Genomic DNA, 18,267 nt, shown 5'->3' with positions numbered 1-18,267 from the left:
AGACAGAACTCTAATTTCCCATCATGGTAACTATTTATTACTGAAGTATGTCATAAAATTTAAAAAGACAAGAGCAAATTGAATTGATAAACTATTAAAGGGAGAAAATGATGCATGAAGAGTTCTTCATCACTCTGAAACATAAAAAAGCCAATAAGGATTTTAATTTTAAAGATACTTGGAAACATACTGAATATGATTGAGAATTTGTTATGAGGAGGTGGAGGTAGGGATATCATTTCTTATGACTTTGGTGACTAGAGATTGTTAATGAGTATTCTTTAATAATTTCTTTACAAACAAAAACAAACTGAAGGATGTCTTGCTGTCTGTTTTCAGGTGTCTGGAATTTCTACTTCAGAATGATGCAAACCCATCAATTCGGGACAAAGAAGGTTACAACACTGTGCATTATGCTGCAGCCTATGGTCACCGGCAATGTCTGGAGTTGGTGAGTATCTTTTTGCTTCCTTGAAAATGCAGAAACACTAATGATTGCTCAGAAAAAATATATATATTTATTCAAGTGATCACCAGAAAAGCTTCCCTAAGGTATAAGCCACCCAAAGGAGATGTCTTCCAATTCCTTTTCCTCCTATGATTTTCTTTCTATCTCAAAAGCAGAAATGTTCACTCTTCTTTCCAGTTTCCTCCATTTCTTCCCCTCTCATTTCCTCCAGGTCTTTGTTTAGCCAATTCTCTTCCTCTTTTGCTTGTATTTCTGCCATACTGCCATACTGCCATAGTTCTGCCATTGAACTATTTCTTCTGCCTATAAACATCTTCAAGTCTTCACTGTCCTAATATATTCTTTCACTAGATTCATAGCCAATTTGAGTTTAGCTCTTGCCTTATTACTGACAAACTTATTTTTTAAATTTTAAATTAATTTATTAAGTTTAATTTAATTAATTAACTTAAATTAAAATTTTAAATTCATTTACTTATTTAATATAATTAATTCATTATTCATTTGTTTATTCATTTTAACTATTTATTTTATTGTTACATTTTGAATCCCATACTGTCTCCCTCCATCCCATTCCCACCTTAGAGAAGTCCAATATTTGACACAAATATACATATGAACTATATAATATATACTTCCATATAAGTTCTTTCTTAGCATCTTCCTTTTTAAGTCCTTTGTAATTGATTTGAATATTCATATTACTCAGGAAAATTTAGTTTTTCACAGTTACTCTTCAAATAACATTGTAGTTACTGTGCACAGCATTCTCTTGGTTCTGTACATTTACTCTTCATTATTCCATGCAAATATTTCCTAGCATGCCCACATATTCCTCATACAAGTTCTCCATCTTAGAATCAATACCATGTATTGGTTCCAAGGCAGAAGAGCAGAAGGGCTAAACAATGGGGTTGAAGTGACTTGCCCAGGTTCACAGTTAGAAAGTGTCTGAGGTCATTTTTGAACCTAGGACCTCCCATAAGAATAGAGAAAAAACAACAGGCTTATGGGAATCTCAGTTCTCTGATTTAAAGTTAGTAAGGAGCTGCTTGGGTTCCTTTTGTTCCAAAGTACTCTGCAGGTGATCATCCCTTTTAAATCTCATTCTTGATACTAACTGTATTTAGAAACACTCAGTAACCCAAACCCACTGCCTTCTGCCTGAAGGATGCTGTCAATATGTCCACAAGGATTAATTAGACCCTTAATATGGGCCAGGATCATGGTGACATTTCTCAATAGGCATTTTGGGATTCATCTTATTGCTTTACCAAGGTATGTTTTTCCTTTAGTAGTATTTTTCAGAAGCTTTAAATGAGAAAATAGCTTAATTTATTCAGCTTCATGAACTTTTTGAGGACTTGATACAGAATATAGCTGCCTTCTTTCTTTAATATTTAAACTATAACAATCAAACAAACCTTAAACCTTTTTTTCTATTTCCTAGGACAATTAATAGCTTTTTTCCCCCTTTTGCTGATCCTTGAAGCTCTATAGTTCAGTTTAAATGGTATTTAATTCCATTCTTACTAAAACATCTTATAGTGAATATCAAAGGGCTATTTGTGAGGACAATGACTAATTTGATAAACCTTTCCTCTTAAAAGTCATACCCGTGGGCTAAGAAATTTGATTGTTCATATTCCATTTAGTCATTTTGTTCACTGACCATGTATGAAGAATCCCAGGTCTTCTTTACTGTATACTCTATGGATGTCAGTGCATATCTGCCCTGAATTTGGAAATGACTCTTTTGTCTAATGTTTATTTCCTTATTTAGTTCCACTATAATTTTATGGAAAGGGGGAAAATATCAGAGCTCTTTTGAAAAATTTCATCGGTGGCCCATTATTATGAGGTTTATTTCTAGATGGAATATGATATTTCAAAGATCAAAGCACACTCCCTGAAGTTTGACTCCATGGTCAAGAATCAGGTGTGACTCCTGTCTCCCAAATTTCCATCATAAAAATGGTTTATTATTTGGTATGGTGGCAGTGGCATGATATGTGGATAAAATGACAGTCCTAGCGTAAGGAAGACTCATCTTCCTGAGTTCAAATGTGGCCTCAAACAGTTACTAGTTATATGACCCTGGGCAAGTCACTTAATCTTGTTTGCCTCAGTTTCCTCATCTTTAAATGATCTAAAGAAGGAAATGGTGAATCATCCCAGTATCTTTGATAAATAAACTACAAATGGGGTCATGAAGAGTTGGACACAACTGTGATATATATGACTGAACAACAAAGTGAATAAATTATTTGGTGTGACACCATGTGTAGGGTAGGGGAATCACCTGATAATTTGTTACTAATTTTAAGAAAAGCAGCCCAAGCAACTATATTCTGTTGTATGTTAAGGGGTAAATGTATTTTCCAAAGTGTACTGCCAAAGTAATGGTTTTTCTGTTTGAAAATCAGTTTTGACTAAATGTATCATCATTGTATTATCAATAGCATAATCACATTGTTAAATACCACAACCTTAATAATGTGTGACATTTGAGAGTAGTTTTTTTTAATAGCCATTAGTTCAGACAATGCCTTTGAATCCCAGAGCTTAGTAATTTTTTGAATAATTGAACAATAATACCTGTTTTAATACCTAAGTACTACATTATTGCTTTCATTCTTAAGCAGAGGCATTTATATGACATTTCAGTTATCTGCTGAAAAAGCTTTCTGTTAACATGAGGGTTTCACAAAGAGTCCTGCCTGATGATGAAATTGTGCTTCTGATTAGATCAACACTTGACAACTCTGTCTTGTATGTTAGAAAGAGATGGTTATTTATGACAATTATAAGACCCAGAAAAAATGAGTAAAGAAATCCTTTGATCTTATTCCACACTACCAATTTAAAAAGAATTAGTTCTCTACAGAAGTGCTTGAACCATGGGCATTTTGGGGGGAAATGGCGTACTCTGCTATTTAGAACAAAGAATGAAGGGGTATGGGGCAGAGTGGGGAGTTTTTACTCATTTTATCTGGTTCAAAGGCAGAATTTATTGGGAGATGAAATATTCCCTAAACTCCTTTGTGAGCATGATTCCCACTAACTGATGTGACTTTTCACATCCCTATTGACATCTAATTCTGGGCTCACGTCTATGTATTTGTCTTAGAATCAGTTAATTGATATCACTATCTGAGATTTCCTCCTCATCTCACATCAACTGGATTCTTTCTGCCATTATCTACTTCTTTGCCTCTATTCATATGAATCCAGTGTCTGCTTGAGCATCTCTAACAACCAGGAATTCACTAGCTTATTTAGGTAGCCTGTCTCACTTTTGGATAGTTCTAGTCATTAGATAAGTTCTTTATATTGAGCCTAATCTGTCTCCATGTATATTCTTCTTGTTAGACCTGTTGTTGCCTAATCTGTTCCTGGGGCCAAGAAAAATAAGTATAATCCTTCTAATGTTTGACAATAGCAATGAACTTGACCTTGATTCCTGGCAAGATCCTAGAATTTATTATTAAAGGCATACAGAAAGGAAATAATGCATCATTATTTACAAGAATCCAACATGGCATAGTAATCCTCATAGGCAGAATTTGAGAATCTCACAAAAAATAATATCATCAAATTATGGTGGATTTTTTAAAGTAAAAATTTAAGGGGGCAGCTGGGTGGCTCAGTGGATTGAGAATCAGGCCTAGAGATGGAAGGTCCTGAGTTCAAATGTGACCTCAGACATCAGTCTATTAAGTGGTGATCAAACAAATATGCAGTTAAATATAGTATAAATTAGAATATTAAATTAGAATGCTTAAGCATAATACAGTGGGTCCCTTCTCCCCCCAGCCCTCACCCCTTTGGTTTCCTTTTGTGGGTTGTCTTACCCCACTAGACTGAAAGCTCCTCAAGGACAAGTAGTGTCTTTGATTTTCAAATTATTTCTCTCCTGTCTTAACTTTGTACCAGGCACATGGTAGGTACTTATTTGTGTTTTCTGACTATGTTGCCTCATTTGGGGTTTTCTTGGCAGAGATATTGGAGTGGTTTGCCATTTCCTTCTACAGTTCATTTTACAGATGAGGAAACTGAGGCCATTCAGGTCGAGTGACTTGCTCAGGGTCATAGAGCTAGTAAGTGTCTGAGGACAAATTTGAACTCGGGGAGATAAGTCTTCCTTACTCCGATCCTTTGCTCTATCCATTGTGCCATCTAGCTGCCCTAGCTGGTAGGTACCTGATAAATATTTATCAAATTGAATTGAATTGAATTGAATTGTATCTCTGAACCTTAATTTCCTCAACTGTAAAATGAAGAGATTAAACAAGGTGACCACTGAGAAGTCTTGCAGCTATATGTCTATGATCTCATGTCTTCTTTCTAAATATTCTTCTAATTATCTACTTTTATATGTTTATGATTTTTTTCTCTTTAAATTGTATTATAGTGAAGTTACAGTGTAATAAAGATTTGAAAATTCGTATATTTTAAAACTTTATTTTAACATTTCCAAGTATTCATTGTTATCATGTGCTAAACCACATAAAATATAAGTTAACCTTGAGTTTGTAAGGATTTTCTGGGTATGGATCACAGCATAATGGCAAAACTCAAAACTCCCTTATATGGTATATTTTTGGATCCTGGGATATATGTTTATTTGTATTCAGGTAACCTAAGTATATCATAGGCCAGAGTGTGCTCAAAGCTGTATGATATGATGGACATTTTCTATCTATGTCGTCAGGTGCAGAAGGTGACATTTTTTTTCAAACCTAGCTATATTAACAATTATTAAAATATGTGTGGGACTAGAAAAATGCTAAGCAAGAGACCTATAAATAGTCCTGGCAATATTATTCCCAATGACATTTGTTGAACACTAATCAAGAAAGTGCCACCTAAGACTTAACGTCCCTGCTCAGATTATCAACAATCTAGAATGTAATTTGACCTCTAGGGAAAGGTGTAGTTCAATAAATTTAAAAAAGGACAACATCTAGATGACTTTGTTCTTAGTAAGCTATTAAATAATTCCAAATAACTGTGACAGCATAATCAAGTGGGCATAAAAATAGTATTTTCTTGCACAACTTCAATGTCTTAAATTGAAAGGCAAAAATATAATGTTGCTTTGCACTATTGATTTTTATTAAATTTATTTGCTATGGAATGATATTTTCCCTGTTTCTAGAAAGGATAATTCAATGGAAATTCCTTGGCTTGAATGCTGCAATAGAGAATTTTTAATCCCTAAAAACTTTTTAAATTCAAGTTTACTTATTTATAATTTCTCTAAATGTTTATGAAATATTGTTCATTATGTTTTTTTTCCTACTAATCCTGTGTATGTGGTAACATTTCAGAGATAGATTCCTCAAATGGGAATTGTATAACTTTGTATTTGCATGAGCAAATTAAAGAGAGAAAGTGTGTTATCCTGATCCCTAAAATGGTACTTGATGAAAATAAAGTATGATACATAAAAACTGTCTTTTAAAAAATATAGAAGCAAAAATTTCCATTATTCATATTTGAGAACATAGTTAAATGAGGGAAAATATCACAAGTAATTTTAACTTTGGCAAGTCATCTCAGAGAAAGTATTTGCAAACTTTGTATATGAAGGAAGAGATTCCTCATTGACTCAACAAGGCATGTGCTATGAGCTTGGGTCATTTTCCTTCTACATTTGGGATTGGAAGGGACCCATGTTCAGGAGAGACTGAAAGTGGAGGGTTGAGCCATCAGAGATATTACCCGCCTGATCTAAACTAAACTAAACTTAAAAAAAAAAGGCAAAAGATCTAGAAATGGAATTCCAGAGTTGGATGCAAGTACAATGTCAGAATTTTATGGAACTGGGTTCATTTCAAGTTTTTGTAGAAAAGGTTACTTGTGTCAATTCCTTTTCTTGTTTGCCTTCATATAATCCATATCTAATTCTGTGTCTGGTGGTGAGATGAAAGAATCACTGCCAGAAGTCATTGTAATCCATTTATCTCCTCTGAGTTTGTCTTCATTTCATCATCCTGTCATTTGTGGGAATGAGAGAGAGAAGTGCCAAATCTGAAATGGATTGGATTTAGTGAGGGTTATAGAGTAATTGATAGATTATTAATGAAAAAGGAAGAGCCTTTGACGTAGTTTGATGAAGAGGAGCCTTATTTTTGAAATGGGGGAGGAAAGTATTGTTTTTTTTCTTTATGGCTCCTTTCTCTCCCAGTGACATTTTGAATTGCTTGCCAAATGGGAAGGGCTGCAAAATAGTAAGTGACATAATACATTAGAGCAAAAAGGGATGAAGTGGTTGCTGCAGCTAAACCACATTCCTGAATTCCGTCACCATCTGTGACCAGCCATTCATAAAAGATTAAATGTAAGGCAGACACATAGCTGAATAAATGTGTGTCAGTCTCTCCCATCTGCTTTCATTTTGCTTGAAATAATAACAGCTTTCCATACATGCTTATTTAAATTTGTACTGATTCTTTTAATATTCATTAGCCAGAAGTAGTCATTGTAGTCATTAGACAGGTACAGTTTCAGAATCCCACTAAGATTAGCATCATTGAATTATTATGAATTTTCTTAAAAGCTATATTTTTTCATTGAACTTGCCTATTATCATAAAATCTTAATTGATGCTCAGACTGTGAAATTTAAACTATAATTTCACATTAAAATGGTGTCCAAAAGGCCATTTAAATACTTGGGATTGGCAAGGTCTGCTTCATGTAGATTGAGAATGGGTTAAAAAAAAAAAAGCCTTATTGCAGGCAGTGAAATTTTTCATTGCTTTATGAAAATTAATGATTCTTTTTATTCACATCTATTATCTTCTTTGTTCTCCTTCTCTGCTTCTTTCTCTTCTCACTCTCCCTACCACTATGACCAAAAAAAAAATCTGCTTTAGGAAAATAAATTCCACCTTCAGCTGAGGCAAAAGTGAATTAGTGTGACAATAATATGATTGAGGGTGGCCGGGGAACATCATTTGGCTGAAAAATCACATTTGATGGAAAAAGACAAATTTAGAGCCATCTTTTTCACTTAAAGGAAGCAGGCAGTCCACGGTTCTATGGAAGCCTGGGATAAGATTTATTCTCTCCAGGAAAGCAAAAAGAATGGCATACTTAACATAGGCTAGTTAACATAGTAGATCTGATCCAGTCTAATACCAAGTCCTGGAAATATTTCTTTCATCCAAATCTTCCCAATGCTGCATCCTAAACCCATTTATTTCCTTTCAGTTGTCAAGGGAGATTGAAAATCATCCTTTGTATAAATAACATTTCATTGACTCAGGGGCATCCATAATAGGATACCATGCCCAAGGTAACTCACATGGTATCTTTCTTTCTGTCAGCCTTAATATTTTTATAGAAGTAAAATCTGGTTAAAATGAGCATCTAGGGCATAGGAGCATTAGCAGTGGATAAAAGTTTTGTAGGAAGAAAACATCAACCAACCAAAGGGAAGATGGCACAAAAAATGGCACATGCCTTACAGACATGTGTAGAAAAGGGGAGGGCAAATGTGTTGTTGTTGGGGCAAGAGTTCTCCCAGGGAAGGAGCTGGATGGGATTTCCATGCTGACTATATAAACAGGGCATCATAAGGTTTAGAGATCACCTTGTTTAAACCCTCCTTTTTATGAATGAGAAAACTGAGTCTCCTAAAGAGAGAAATGACTTGTTCAAGGTAACAGGTAGTAAGTGACACAGGTGGGATCAATCCAAGGTCCTCTGACCCTCCCACCCCTGCCAGTTTTCATGGCTTTTTGCACTATATCCCCATCTGCCTCTTAAAGACTTGCTTTTCATGATACCTACTGGGGTTGCCTTTTCCTTCTTTTCCAGTCTACCACAGTGGTGGAATTGGTGGTGCTAGATGAATCTTAGCTATACTACGTACTACCTTTAAATCCCTAGGAGAATCATTTGACATTTGTAGCACTCAGTTTCCTCTTCTAGCATAGTGTTGGACTAGAGATAGATCTGAAAGATCCCTTCCAGCTCTAAATCCATTAAAGAAGTGGTCATTATAGATGTTACAGACAAAGAATGGAGATTGAAAGTTCTCAAAGATCAACTACCCCCCCCCCACACCATTTTGCCCTAGGCCAATTCTTTCTTCTCACATATGTATCCTAGTCATACTTGTTTTAACTAGAATGTGAAAACTGTGGATATTTGGAACCAGGCTTATATAACACCAACCACTTGGGCATTCATTCCATTGTTTCCTCTCAGAAGTGTTATGCTTTATACTTGTTCAATGTGAATTCCTTCTTCTCACCATTTATCCTTCCTATCCAAGTTATTTTGACTTCTAGTATTTTTTTCCATAATATTGACAGACCACTAATTGCCACTTCAATCTATTTATCACTTAATGTAATATTACTGGGGTAGCTAGATGGCACAATGGATAGAGTACCTGTCTGGTGTCAGGAAGGACTGAGTGCAAATCCAGCCTCATACATTTACTAGTTGTGTGATCCTAGACAAGTCACTTAATTCCATTTGCTTCAGTTTCCTCATCTATAAAATGAGCTGGAGAAGGATATGGCAACCACTCCAGTATCTTTGCCAAGAATACAACCCCCAAAAGGGGGTCATAAAGAGTAGAACAAGAAACATGAAACAACTGAATGACAATGAAATATTATATTACAATTATTATATTCTGAAATATATAATGAAATATTATAGTGCAGGGCAAATCCTTAATTGAGCAAGTTCTTAGATTTGGTTCTGTTTTGGGTAGAAAATTATGGATTGAAGAATATATCTTTAATTAAGATTAAAGAAAAGGCAGTGTGGCTTATGGGACAGAGAGTGACCTCGGTTCCTAACTCTCTGATAATGGCTGTGTGACCCTGGGCAAGTCTCCCTCACTGCCTCTCAGTGCCCAAGGCAACTCTCTAAGACTATAATTTGCCTCCTAAGTGCTGTTTTACATTGGTAGATAAGATTTCCTCACTTGGAGCTCCCAACATCCATGAAATCACTAGCCTGCACCAAAAAACAAATAAACTGAGACTAAGTCCAAGGAACCTTATTTGCCAACTTTTGATGATAATGAGACTTCAGATGTCTATAGTAGCCATCTAAGGTACTAAGACAACCAAGCACATAATCTTTTATGTAACTGCATTAGTGATGGCCAGGTAAGCAAAATAACCTTAGTCTTCTGTCTTCTAGTCAAATGTTCTACCACTTCAACTATGCTTATCTAAATAAAGATTTGAACTTAATGATCATTGAAGGCCTTTCTAGATCCAAGTCTATGATCTTATAAACTTAGTCCTTTCTTTTAAAATTTTATTCATTTTTATAAACCCTCACTTTCTGCCTTAGAATTAATACTAACTATTGGTTCCAAAGCAGAAGAGCAACTTGCCTACACAGCTAAAGTGTCTGACACCAAATTTGAACCCAGGACCTCCCATCTGCAGCCTTGGCTCTCTATCCACTGAAGCCTCATAACTGCTCCTAACTTAGTCATTTCTTGATGGGATAGATATAGTAATATGACCTAGCAAAATCCAAATAAAGGAAATAAATAAGGTAGGTTAAAAGGAAAATGGTTAAGCTTTTGCTTGGATTTTATTAGAAGGGAGAATTTGATAGGAAAATTATTCTGGTGTCAAAAAAGCATAAATAAAATTATCTTATTTCACTTTGGGGAAAGACAATCAGAGGATAAGCCTTGTTCTGAAATATAAAAGATATATTGATGGACATATACAGCAAGATTAATTCCAGTCAAGTAGCTGATGAGTTTCAGAGATGGGAAATAGGAGACTTAAGACATTTTTGCTGCAACCCTAAACCTGCATGATTTTATAGGTGCCATGTGATTAGGTTGGCTTAGCCATTATATATGTGGTTATCATCAATCAAAGATTCCTACTCCCAAAATGAAGCAAATAAATAAGCATTTACTAAGCACTTACTACTGGCCAGGCACTGTGCTAAGGGGCAGGAATAAAAATACTAGGAAAAAGAGATAGTTCCTGCTCTCAAGGAACTTACATTCTAATGGGAAAAGATAACACATAATAGGAAGCTGTCAAATTGGAGGAGTGGGGAAGGAGAAAGATCCCCATATGGGAACATGGTAGTAAAGTCCACAAAATCAGGACTAGTGCTGGGAGAGGATTAAGAGATAGTTGGTCTAGGAACTTACGTAAAATAGAAATTCTGAGGGAAACTAGGTGACTCAGTGAATCAAGAGCCAGGCCTAGAGTCAGGAAGAACTAGGTTCAAAACCGGCCTCAGACATTTCCTAGCTATGTAATCCTGGGCAAGTAACTTAACTCCATTTGCCTACCCCTTGCCCTTCAGTCTTGGAGTCATTACTAAGACAGAAAGTAAGGGTTTAAAAAAAAAATAGAGATTCTGGAAGAAACTCAACAATGGAGATCTGCATGGAACCAGAAGGTCAAAGGAATCTTCTAGGGTAAGAAGGCAGTTGGAACATAGTGGTAAAGTCTAGAGAGTCAGGAACAGAGCCAGGAGAGCAGGAAAGATTGATTGGCCTAGACCCTTCTCCAAAATACAGTTTCCAAGAGTAACTCATAAATGAGAATGGCCTATAGAGATACAGAGAGAAAAATAAGAAATAGAATGATCTCTGCTCTCTTTTTTGTGATCACCCTCAATAAATTTTGTTAGATTGTTGCTTGAGTTGTAGGGGTCTTCTGCTGTTCTCTTACCAGATCACCTGGTCCAGTGGGGTTCATCTGGGAGCATTTGTACCCATTTTCTGCATGGGAGTTACATAGATGACATGAGTGTATTATGGATCTGTGGTTCTATCAGCATAGGGATCCCCCAATACATGAGTGCCTCTCACTATTAAATATCACCCAAAATTAAAAAATTCCAATGGGATGGTGTTCTGACATTTCCAAAACTCTGGTGGATCCTGCTTTTGTCAAGGGCACAGCTAATTCTTATTTGTATAAACTCTGAGTCATAAGACTCTCCCAGCTCTGGTCTAGTTGCTTTACTTGAATGCATCTGTTTCCCATCTGTGAAATGAGGATAATTATACATACCAGAGATTTTATAAATAATTCACTGTGCCTACATAAAAAACATTGACATCTCTTGGGCTTGTGCAACTAACACGTTTCACTTAGCTAGAGTAGAAACAAGCACGACCTCATTCTTTGTTACCTGAGTAATGCTTCCATCAGGGATTTTCTAGTGGTTGCCTTGACGTTGGGTCAGTCCCTATGTTGATAAGGTGCATGGAATGCAATAGCTTGCTTTGTTTTCCCCATGGGTGCCCAGTTTCCTCACGTGAGTGACCCAGAAGCATGTTATTGAATCCTGCTATCAAAAGAGATAATGTAGGTAGAGTGCTTTGCAAGCTTTAAATGTAAGGCATTATTTTTATCACCATGATCCTGTGTTAGTCATGTGTTCCTGCTTACTTTTGCTATTTGTTTTTTAAATCCCATTCTTTGTCTTCACCATCAGCTGGTTCATTTTTTGTGTGAAAGGAGACTTTTTTCTTGGCATCTTGCAGATACCCTGAAAATACAATTAGGAGATTGCTTCATTGTGCCAAAATATCAATGTGACAGCTTTAATAAACTTGGCAACCTGTTTTATGATCTTGAATATTGTTTCTATGGAGAGAGGAAGTATGGCATTCTTGTCAAGGTGCTATATTTGAGGGCTGAAAGACCTGAATTTTACTCCTAATACTAGCTCCAAGACCCTGGACTAGTAAGTCACTTGAATTCTTTGAGTGTCTTGGTGTCTTTGTAAAATAGTAGCAATATTACCTTCAAAAAATATCTCCTAGGGTTGTTGGAAGGCTTAGATGAGATGTATTATGAAGGTTTTGTAAACATTAAAGTGCTATATAAATATGAGGAGTTATCATTGTGCCTGGCACACAGTAGGCATATAATATGTACTTATTGGTTGCTTATGGTTTATCAATCAAGCATACCATGAGCAATGGTTCCATCTTCATGCCTTCAAGAGAGACAGTTTCTTAAAAGATCTTGAATCTTCTCTCAGGCAGTATTTGATATTTAACACTAATGCCATGGGTTCTGCTTTGTAAAACATGGAACATTGTATAACTTTTCATGCTAACATCATTTTGCTAGAAAATTCAAACATGCTTGAACCCTAGATTTATCAGCTTTTCTTAGAAATCCTTAATGACCTGAATAAAAGTTAAAGACAGGAGGAGGGGAAAATGTGTTCTTTTATTATATAAATGAGAGAATATGGTCCAGTGAGGTGAAATTTCTTAACCAAAGATGGTTAGAAATGGAGCTGTAACTAAAACCTAGGAAGGCCTTGAGAAACTGAGAAATGGAATAGCTATGGTTTCTTTGAGGGAGGAGGAAAAAAGTTCAAAAAGGCCTAGAGCTTGGGGTACTAATTGGGGAATAAGGGGTCAGGGTAGAATGCTATTAATCATTTATTAATCTGTTTGTTGTTAGCTTGGACTAATTGTGCCTTTAAATAACAGTCTCGAGCCATGTGATCCAATTTTCCACATAGGAAACATTTGGGTACATTTCTCCTTTGATTGTTTTGTGTATAATTTCTTGTGGGTTTGTATGATTAGAGAGTGGCTAGATTTTTTATTTCTTCAATTTCTTTATGTTTAATTGTTCTATTTGCCTCCTTGAGCTTGGTTTTAAGCTCTTTTATTATTTCATCTTTTCCTCTAGGATTTCTTTATGACCTGTGAATATGTAAGTTGTAGTTTTTCTTAAATCTTCCAGACTTAGTATTTCCCAGTCTGGGCATTGAAATTTAAAATATGATCTAAAAGGTGTGTTACTGTCTTTCACAAATTGTCTCCTTATGTTTTGGAGATTTTGTTCAGTTAAATTTTCAAATCCAAGCACATTCTCTGCTACTTCAATCACTCTATCGAGGAACTTTGATGGATGTTCCCCACTTTCCTGTTTTAATTACTCAAATTGTCTCTAAGTATCTGGTCTTTTTGAAAAACTTTTCATTGCCTCTAAAAGATCTTCTCTGGACTTTTTTAGATAATGCAGATTTGCATTATTAGATAACTAAGTCTGTTCCTTCCTCTGGCCATGATGTTAAATTTGGATTGTTTCTAGTTTCATCAATGAATTGTGGTTTTTCCCTTTTGAAAATAATTGAGAGAAGAATTTCAGTGTCCTGGAAATTTGCATCATAAAGCCTAATTGCTCTTTTAAATTCTTTCAAACATCTCACAAGCTCTGAAAACCAGGAAGGCTTCCATTTTTTCAGACTTTCAAAGTCTGCTGCTGTAAATGGCTTATGTGTTTTAATATGAATTATGCCGCTCTCTGGTTGTAGGCTTATTTGATCTCTTAGTGGCAATATTGGTATTCCGCTTCAGCCCCATCTGTCTTTTCTTGCTCAGCTACATTGTTATTTTTAGGTATGTCTTGTTGTGTGTTAATATATTTGCCACTTTGTTTCTCCTCAGTTAGTTGTTTAATCATTTGCTTTAGTTGTGTGATCTCCTTCATGGCTAAAATCATCACAGCCATTTCATTGTCTTTTTATTTTTTCCCTTTAATCAGATGCACACCTTTTTTATGGCATAGGATTAAGAAGAATAATGCTCCAGCATATTTGAGAATGTATAAAATTAAGCGATCTACACTTATCTTCAGCCAGTGAAAGTTTTCATAGATGTTAAGCAGAAAATAAATATAATCTGGAATCTTGACCAAAAATAAGTTGTAAAACATATAAAAGAAATGTCTAATCAAGGCTAGATAACCCATGGCAAGTAATAGTTTCTTTGTCGTCTTGTATCTTGAAAAGCCTTTTGCAACAGAAAAAAAATGTTTTTTTAAGTCTGGCCCTTTAAGAGTTGCCTCCTCCCTTCAGAAGGAGTGGTTTCTTTTGGCTGTGGTGTTGCTAGGCAGATTAGTTGCTCTCAACACTGCTCTCAAAATGGATGTTTTCCACAATCACACAGGCTTTTGAAATGTATGTAGGCCCAATATCTCTGAAACTTCTCTGACACCTCCAACTGCCTTCTTTTTCCCCAGTTTTTGGCAACATAGACTGAAAAAACCTAGCTGGCTCTGCCAAATCTACTATGTGCAAAGCATCAGTACTAGGAATACAAAAAGAAACAAAAGATAGTACCTGTCCTTAAGGAACTTAATATGTAATGACCAATGGCCAAATGAGAAATAGACAGTTCTAAGAGAGAAATTAAAGGATGCCAAAGGCAATGGTCCATTTGTTTTGCCTTGGGCCAATGAAGACTAGCATTGCCTTGTGAAAGAGAATTCTTTACTTTATTGTCTATCTTAGAGTTAACACTAACTTAAGTACCCCTACTTAGTACCTCACTAGACTGAAGACAGGAATAACTTTTCTTTGTCTACTTTTAAATTGAATCAACAAAAGATTGAACACCCTACTTGGTACTAGGTGAGAAGCTAGCAAGGTACTTGGAAAATTCACAACGTTAGCTGTGAATCTTTTTTGATGAGAACTTAACCATCAGAAGGTGAGAAGTCAGTCCCACAGACACTTACCCCTGGGCAGTGCTAGACGAGAAGTCACCATAAAAACAAGCCCTGAACTCCCTCAGCCTCACCCCCTTCTCTGCCTATCCTTCTAACACCTAAAACTGTACCAGGGATATATATTGTTCAATAAGTATTTATGATAATGGTTAGTTTGGGACTATCTTAAGGGTTCTAATAGCATTAGTTGGATGTTCTGTACATGTAGCTATTTTATTTTGGGGAAATATTGAATACTAAAATACTAAACCATATAAAGGAATGTACACTATAAAAATTCAAATGTGGTTTGTCTTCAAACTTCAGAAATGATTGGCTAGTGTTGCTCTCATTTAGATTCATTAGGAAACTGTGTTAATTAAGTCAAGAGGTATCTTCAAATATAGAGCAGCCAACATAGACTGAACTATTTACCTGGTAAAAGTAAAATTTAGATCTAATTTTTGATTTAGCACTGGGATGTATATTGGTTTGCATCAGAACATCTTCAGTTGTTGAATGAGAGATGAGAGGACTTTTCAGCATCTGATGTTCCTGTCCTCACAGCCACTCCAACCCCACAAGCTGTGTGTTGTCTCACTCCTCCTCATCCTTCTGATAGCATTTTAGACCTGCCCTTGGTATTTATTATACTTTTCTTTGAATCAGAATAATTTGTATATATCTTATATTCCCTCATTAAAGTTTATGTTCCCTGAGTATCAAGGTAATCAATCCTTTTTGTCTTCTTAGGATCACTTTAGCTGCCTTATTGTTCATAAAGCACTACTTGATTCCCCAAACTAGAAGTCATAACTGCTTCATAAATCTCTCTTCTTTGTTTGATCTCTCTTATTCAATGTTATAATGGTATTATTATTATTATTATTATTATAGTTATTCACTTAGATTTATCACCTTTCCTTCTAGATTATACCTTTTTGGAGATCAAAGATAATATCTCCCCCTCCCCTTTTCTTTCCCTTTTTAACATAATAAGCTACCAAAAAGAGGTGCTTATTAAACCCTTATATTGTTAAATTGCATCCCATTGGCATTTGTTTTGAATCTTAGGTGAATGCCTCTTTTTTCTAGCTGTAAGTTATATGAACACTGGAAGTGTTGAGTACTTGTGTACTATAGAAGGCCACAGTGTTGTTCTGATGGGAATGATTCCACCAATTGAGCTTTCTCTTATTTGTGTTTTGAGTAATATGCCTCTGCTATTTTTTAAAGCTGCATTAACCAACTACATTTGTAGTTCACATGAAGATGAGCAGGTTCTTGATCTCTTTTTAGGAATTAATTTTTGCCTTAACATCTGCCAGAGAGCTCAGCTAGAACTTGATACTCTTTTCCTTTGTTTAGAATTGACCTTGACATTTAGCTTGGCCTGTCTGAGTTATTTCACACATTTTAGAAGCATTTTTATGTAGGTCAAGAGCAGCTTCCATATTTTACCAATGGGGCATGGGATTTCAGTGGATTTATATATTTTATGTTCGTTTAGAAATACAGCTTAACCAAGCAGTATAGGATTTAACAAGTCACTTCCCTGCTAAGATGATATCCTCATTTCTCAAATTGAGGCATTAGATTAAATGACTTTCTAATGCTTGTTGTTGAAAAATTCTAGGATTCTATGATTGTCTCCGTATATGTGATCTCATCAGTTGGGTATTACCTCAGATGATGCAAATCACTTTTCACCGATGCCTGCCTATTCTCTGTGACTCTTGTTCACATCCTTCCATGAAGTTTGCCACAGGGGTCCATGTAATATATAAGAGGTCTTCCTTGCTTTATCTTGACAGGGAGAGAGTACAGCTATAGCTCATTTAATTGTACCTCTCATTTTTAAAAATAAGGTTCACAGCAACCCTGAATTGAGCAAATCTACTGGTGCCATTTGCCCAGTACCAGGTGTTCTTATTGTACTTCCATGTCACATTTGGTAATTCTTAAAATATATCAAAATTTTTCATTATATTTATTATGGTGATCAGTGATCAATGATCTTTGATGTTACTATTATAATTGTCTTAGGGCACCATAAATGCCACTCAAATAAAACAGTGAATTTAATCAACAAGTATTATGTGTGTTCTGACTGCTCCACTGATTGACCATTACCCTGTCTCTCTCCCTTAGCCTCTCTCTTCCATGAGATACAGCCATATTGAAAATTATTACATAAACTTCTTTGATAAAACAGCAGTAAGGTTTGAGAGGATTGACCCCAATTTTAAAGAAGTTCTTTTGTGTATAAAATACTATCAAACAACATCACATTCTATAGAGAAATCTTTCACAAAAGAAAAATTTGATCAATGTGGCAAACTTCACTGTTGTCTTATTGTAAGAAATTGCCACAGATCCCCCAACCTTTAGCTACCATTAGCTATCCTGATCAGACAACAATAGCCTCCACCAGCAAAAAGATTGTGACTTGCTGAAGGCTCACATGATGGTTAGCATTTTTTAGCCATAAATTATTTTTTAATTAAAGTATGTATATTTTTGACATACTTAATAGACTACAGTGTAATGTAAACATAACTTTTATATGCCCTGGAAAACTAAAAAATTCCTGTTGCTTCTTCTATTGTGATATTCACTTCATTGTAGTGATCTGGAACTGAACTTGTAATATCTTCACAGTGTGCCTGTACTGGTGAAGTGCTCTTAGAGCACATACCTCATCCCTTCCCCTCACCATGTGAACAGCTCATCTTCTCTTCATATGGTTTCTTGATAACTTTCACTCTTGTTCTTAGAAGTTCCTTATTGTTTATAAGCTGTGACTTCCTCAGTCCTGGCATGCACCTCTCTATTGCCACCCATATTCAAGTTTAATTCTTCAGAGGCTGTTGTATGCCATGTTTCAGTGGCATAGAGCAACACTAGCACAATGTTCATATTGAAAAAATGGGTCATTCTTTGTTTGGATTATTAAAAGCAGTTTTGCAATATCCTGAAGACAGCCTAGTCTATTCTCACCCTCTTTTTTCAACTGCAAGCCTGATCTCTCTGTATTGTTGGTCCCAGATAGAAATGTTGATTGACAAGTTCTACAAATGTTCCATCCAAATGCATATGATGATCTGAGTATTATGCACTCTTCCTCTACTACAGGGTCTCAAATTCCTATAAATATTGGTTTGAGCCTTATCTATAAACATATCTTCCATATCTAATATGTTATTTCTTATCTGATGCCTTTCCTTTTCTTTCATCCTATCTAATAGTGTAACACTCATCCAGCATTTTCCCCACATTATCTTACTGCCTCCTGTACTTCCCCGCAATC

At 35.6% G+C, this 18,267-nt stretch overlaps 1 protein-coding gene across 18 annotated transcripts in view; it reads left to right on the top strand.

The window, feature by feature from the left end:
- The window catches only part of ANKRD44 (ankyrin repeat domain 44), a 384,212-nt gene that overhangs the window by 292,796 nt on the left and 73,149 nt on the right, over nt 1-18,267 (top strand). For all 18 annotated transcript variants that reach the window (XM_007494559.3, XM_056794152.1, XM_056794155.1 and 15 more), the window contains exon 16: nt 340-451. In XM_007494559.3, coding sequence (XP_007494621.1) covers nt 340-451 — 112 coding nt within the window. The remainder of the gene's footprint in view (nt 1-339; nt 452-18,267) is intronic.

The sequence above is a fragment of the Monodelphis domestica genome, chromosome 4 (genome assembly GCF_027887165.1).
Source record: "Monodelphis domestica isolate mMonDom1 chromosome 4, mMonDom1.pri, whole genome shotgun sequence".
In the NCBI taxonomy this organism is placed as follows: Eukaryota; Metazoa; Chordata; class Mammalia; order Didelphimorphia; family Didelphidae; genus Monodelphis; species Monodelphis domestica.
Note: the sequence above shows the minus strand (reverse complement) of the source record. Positions and strands in the feature narration are given on the sequence as shown.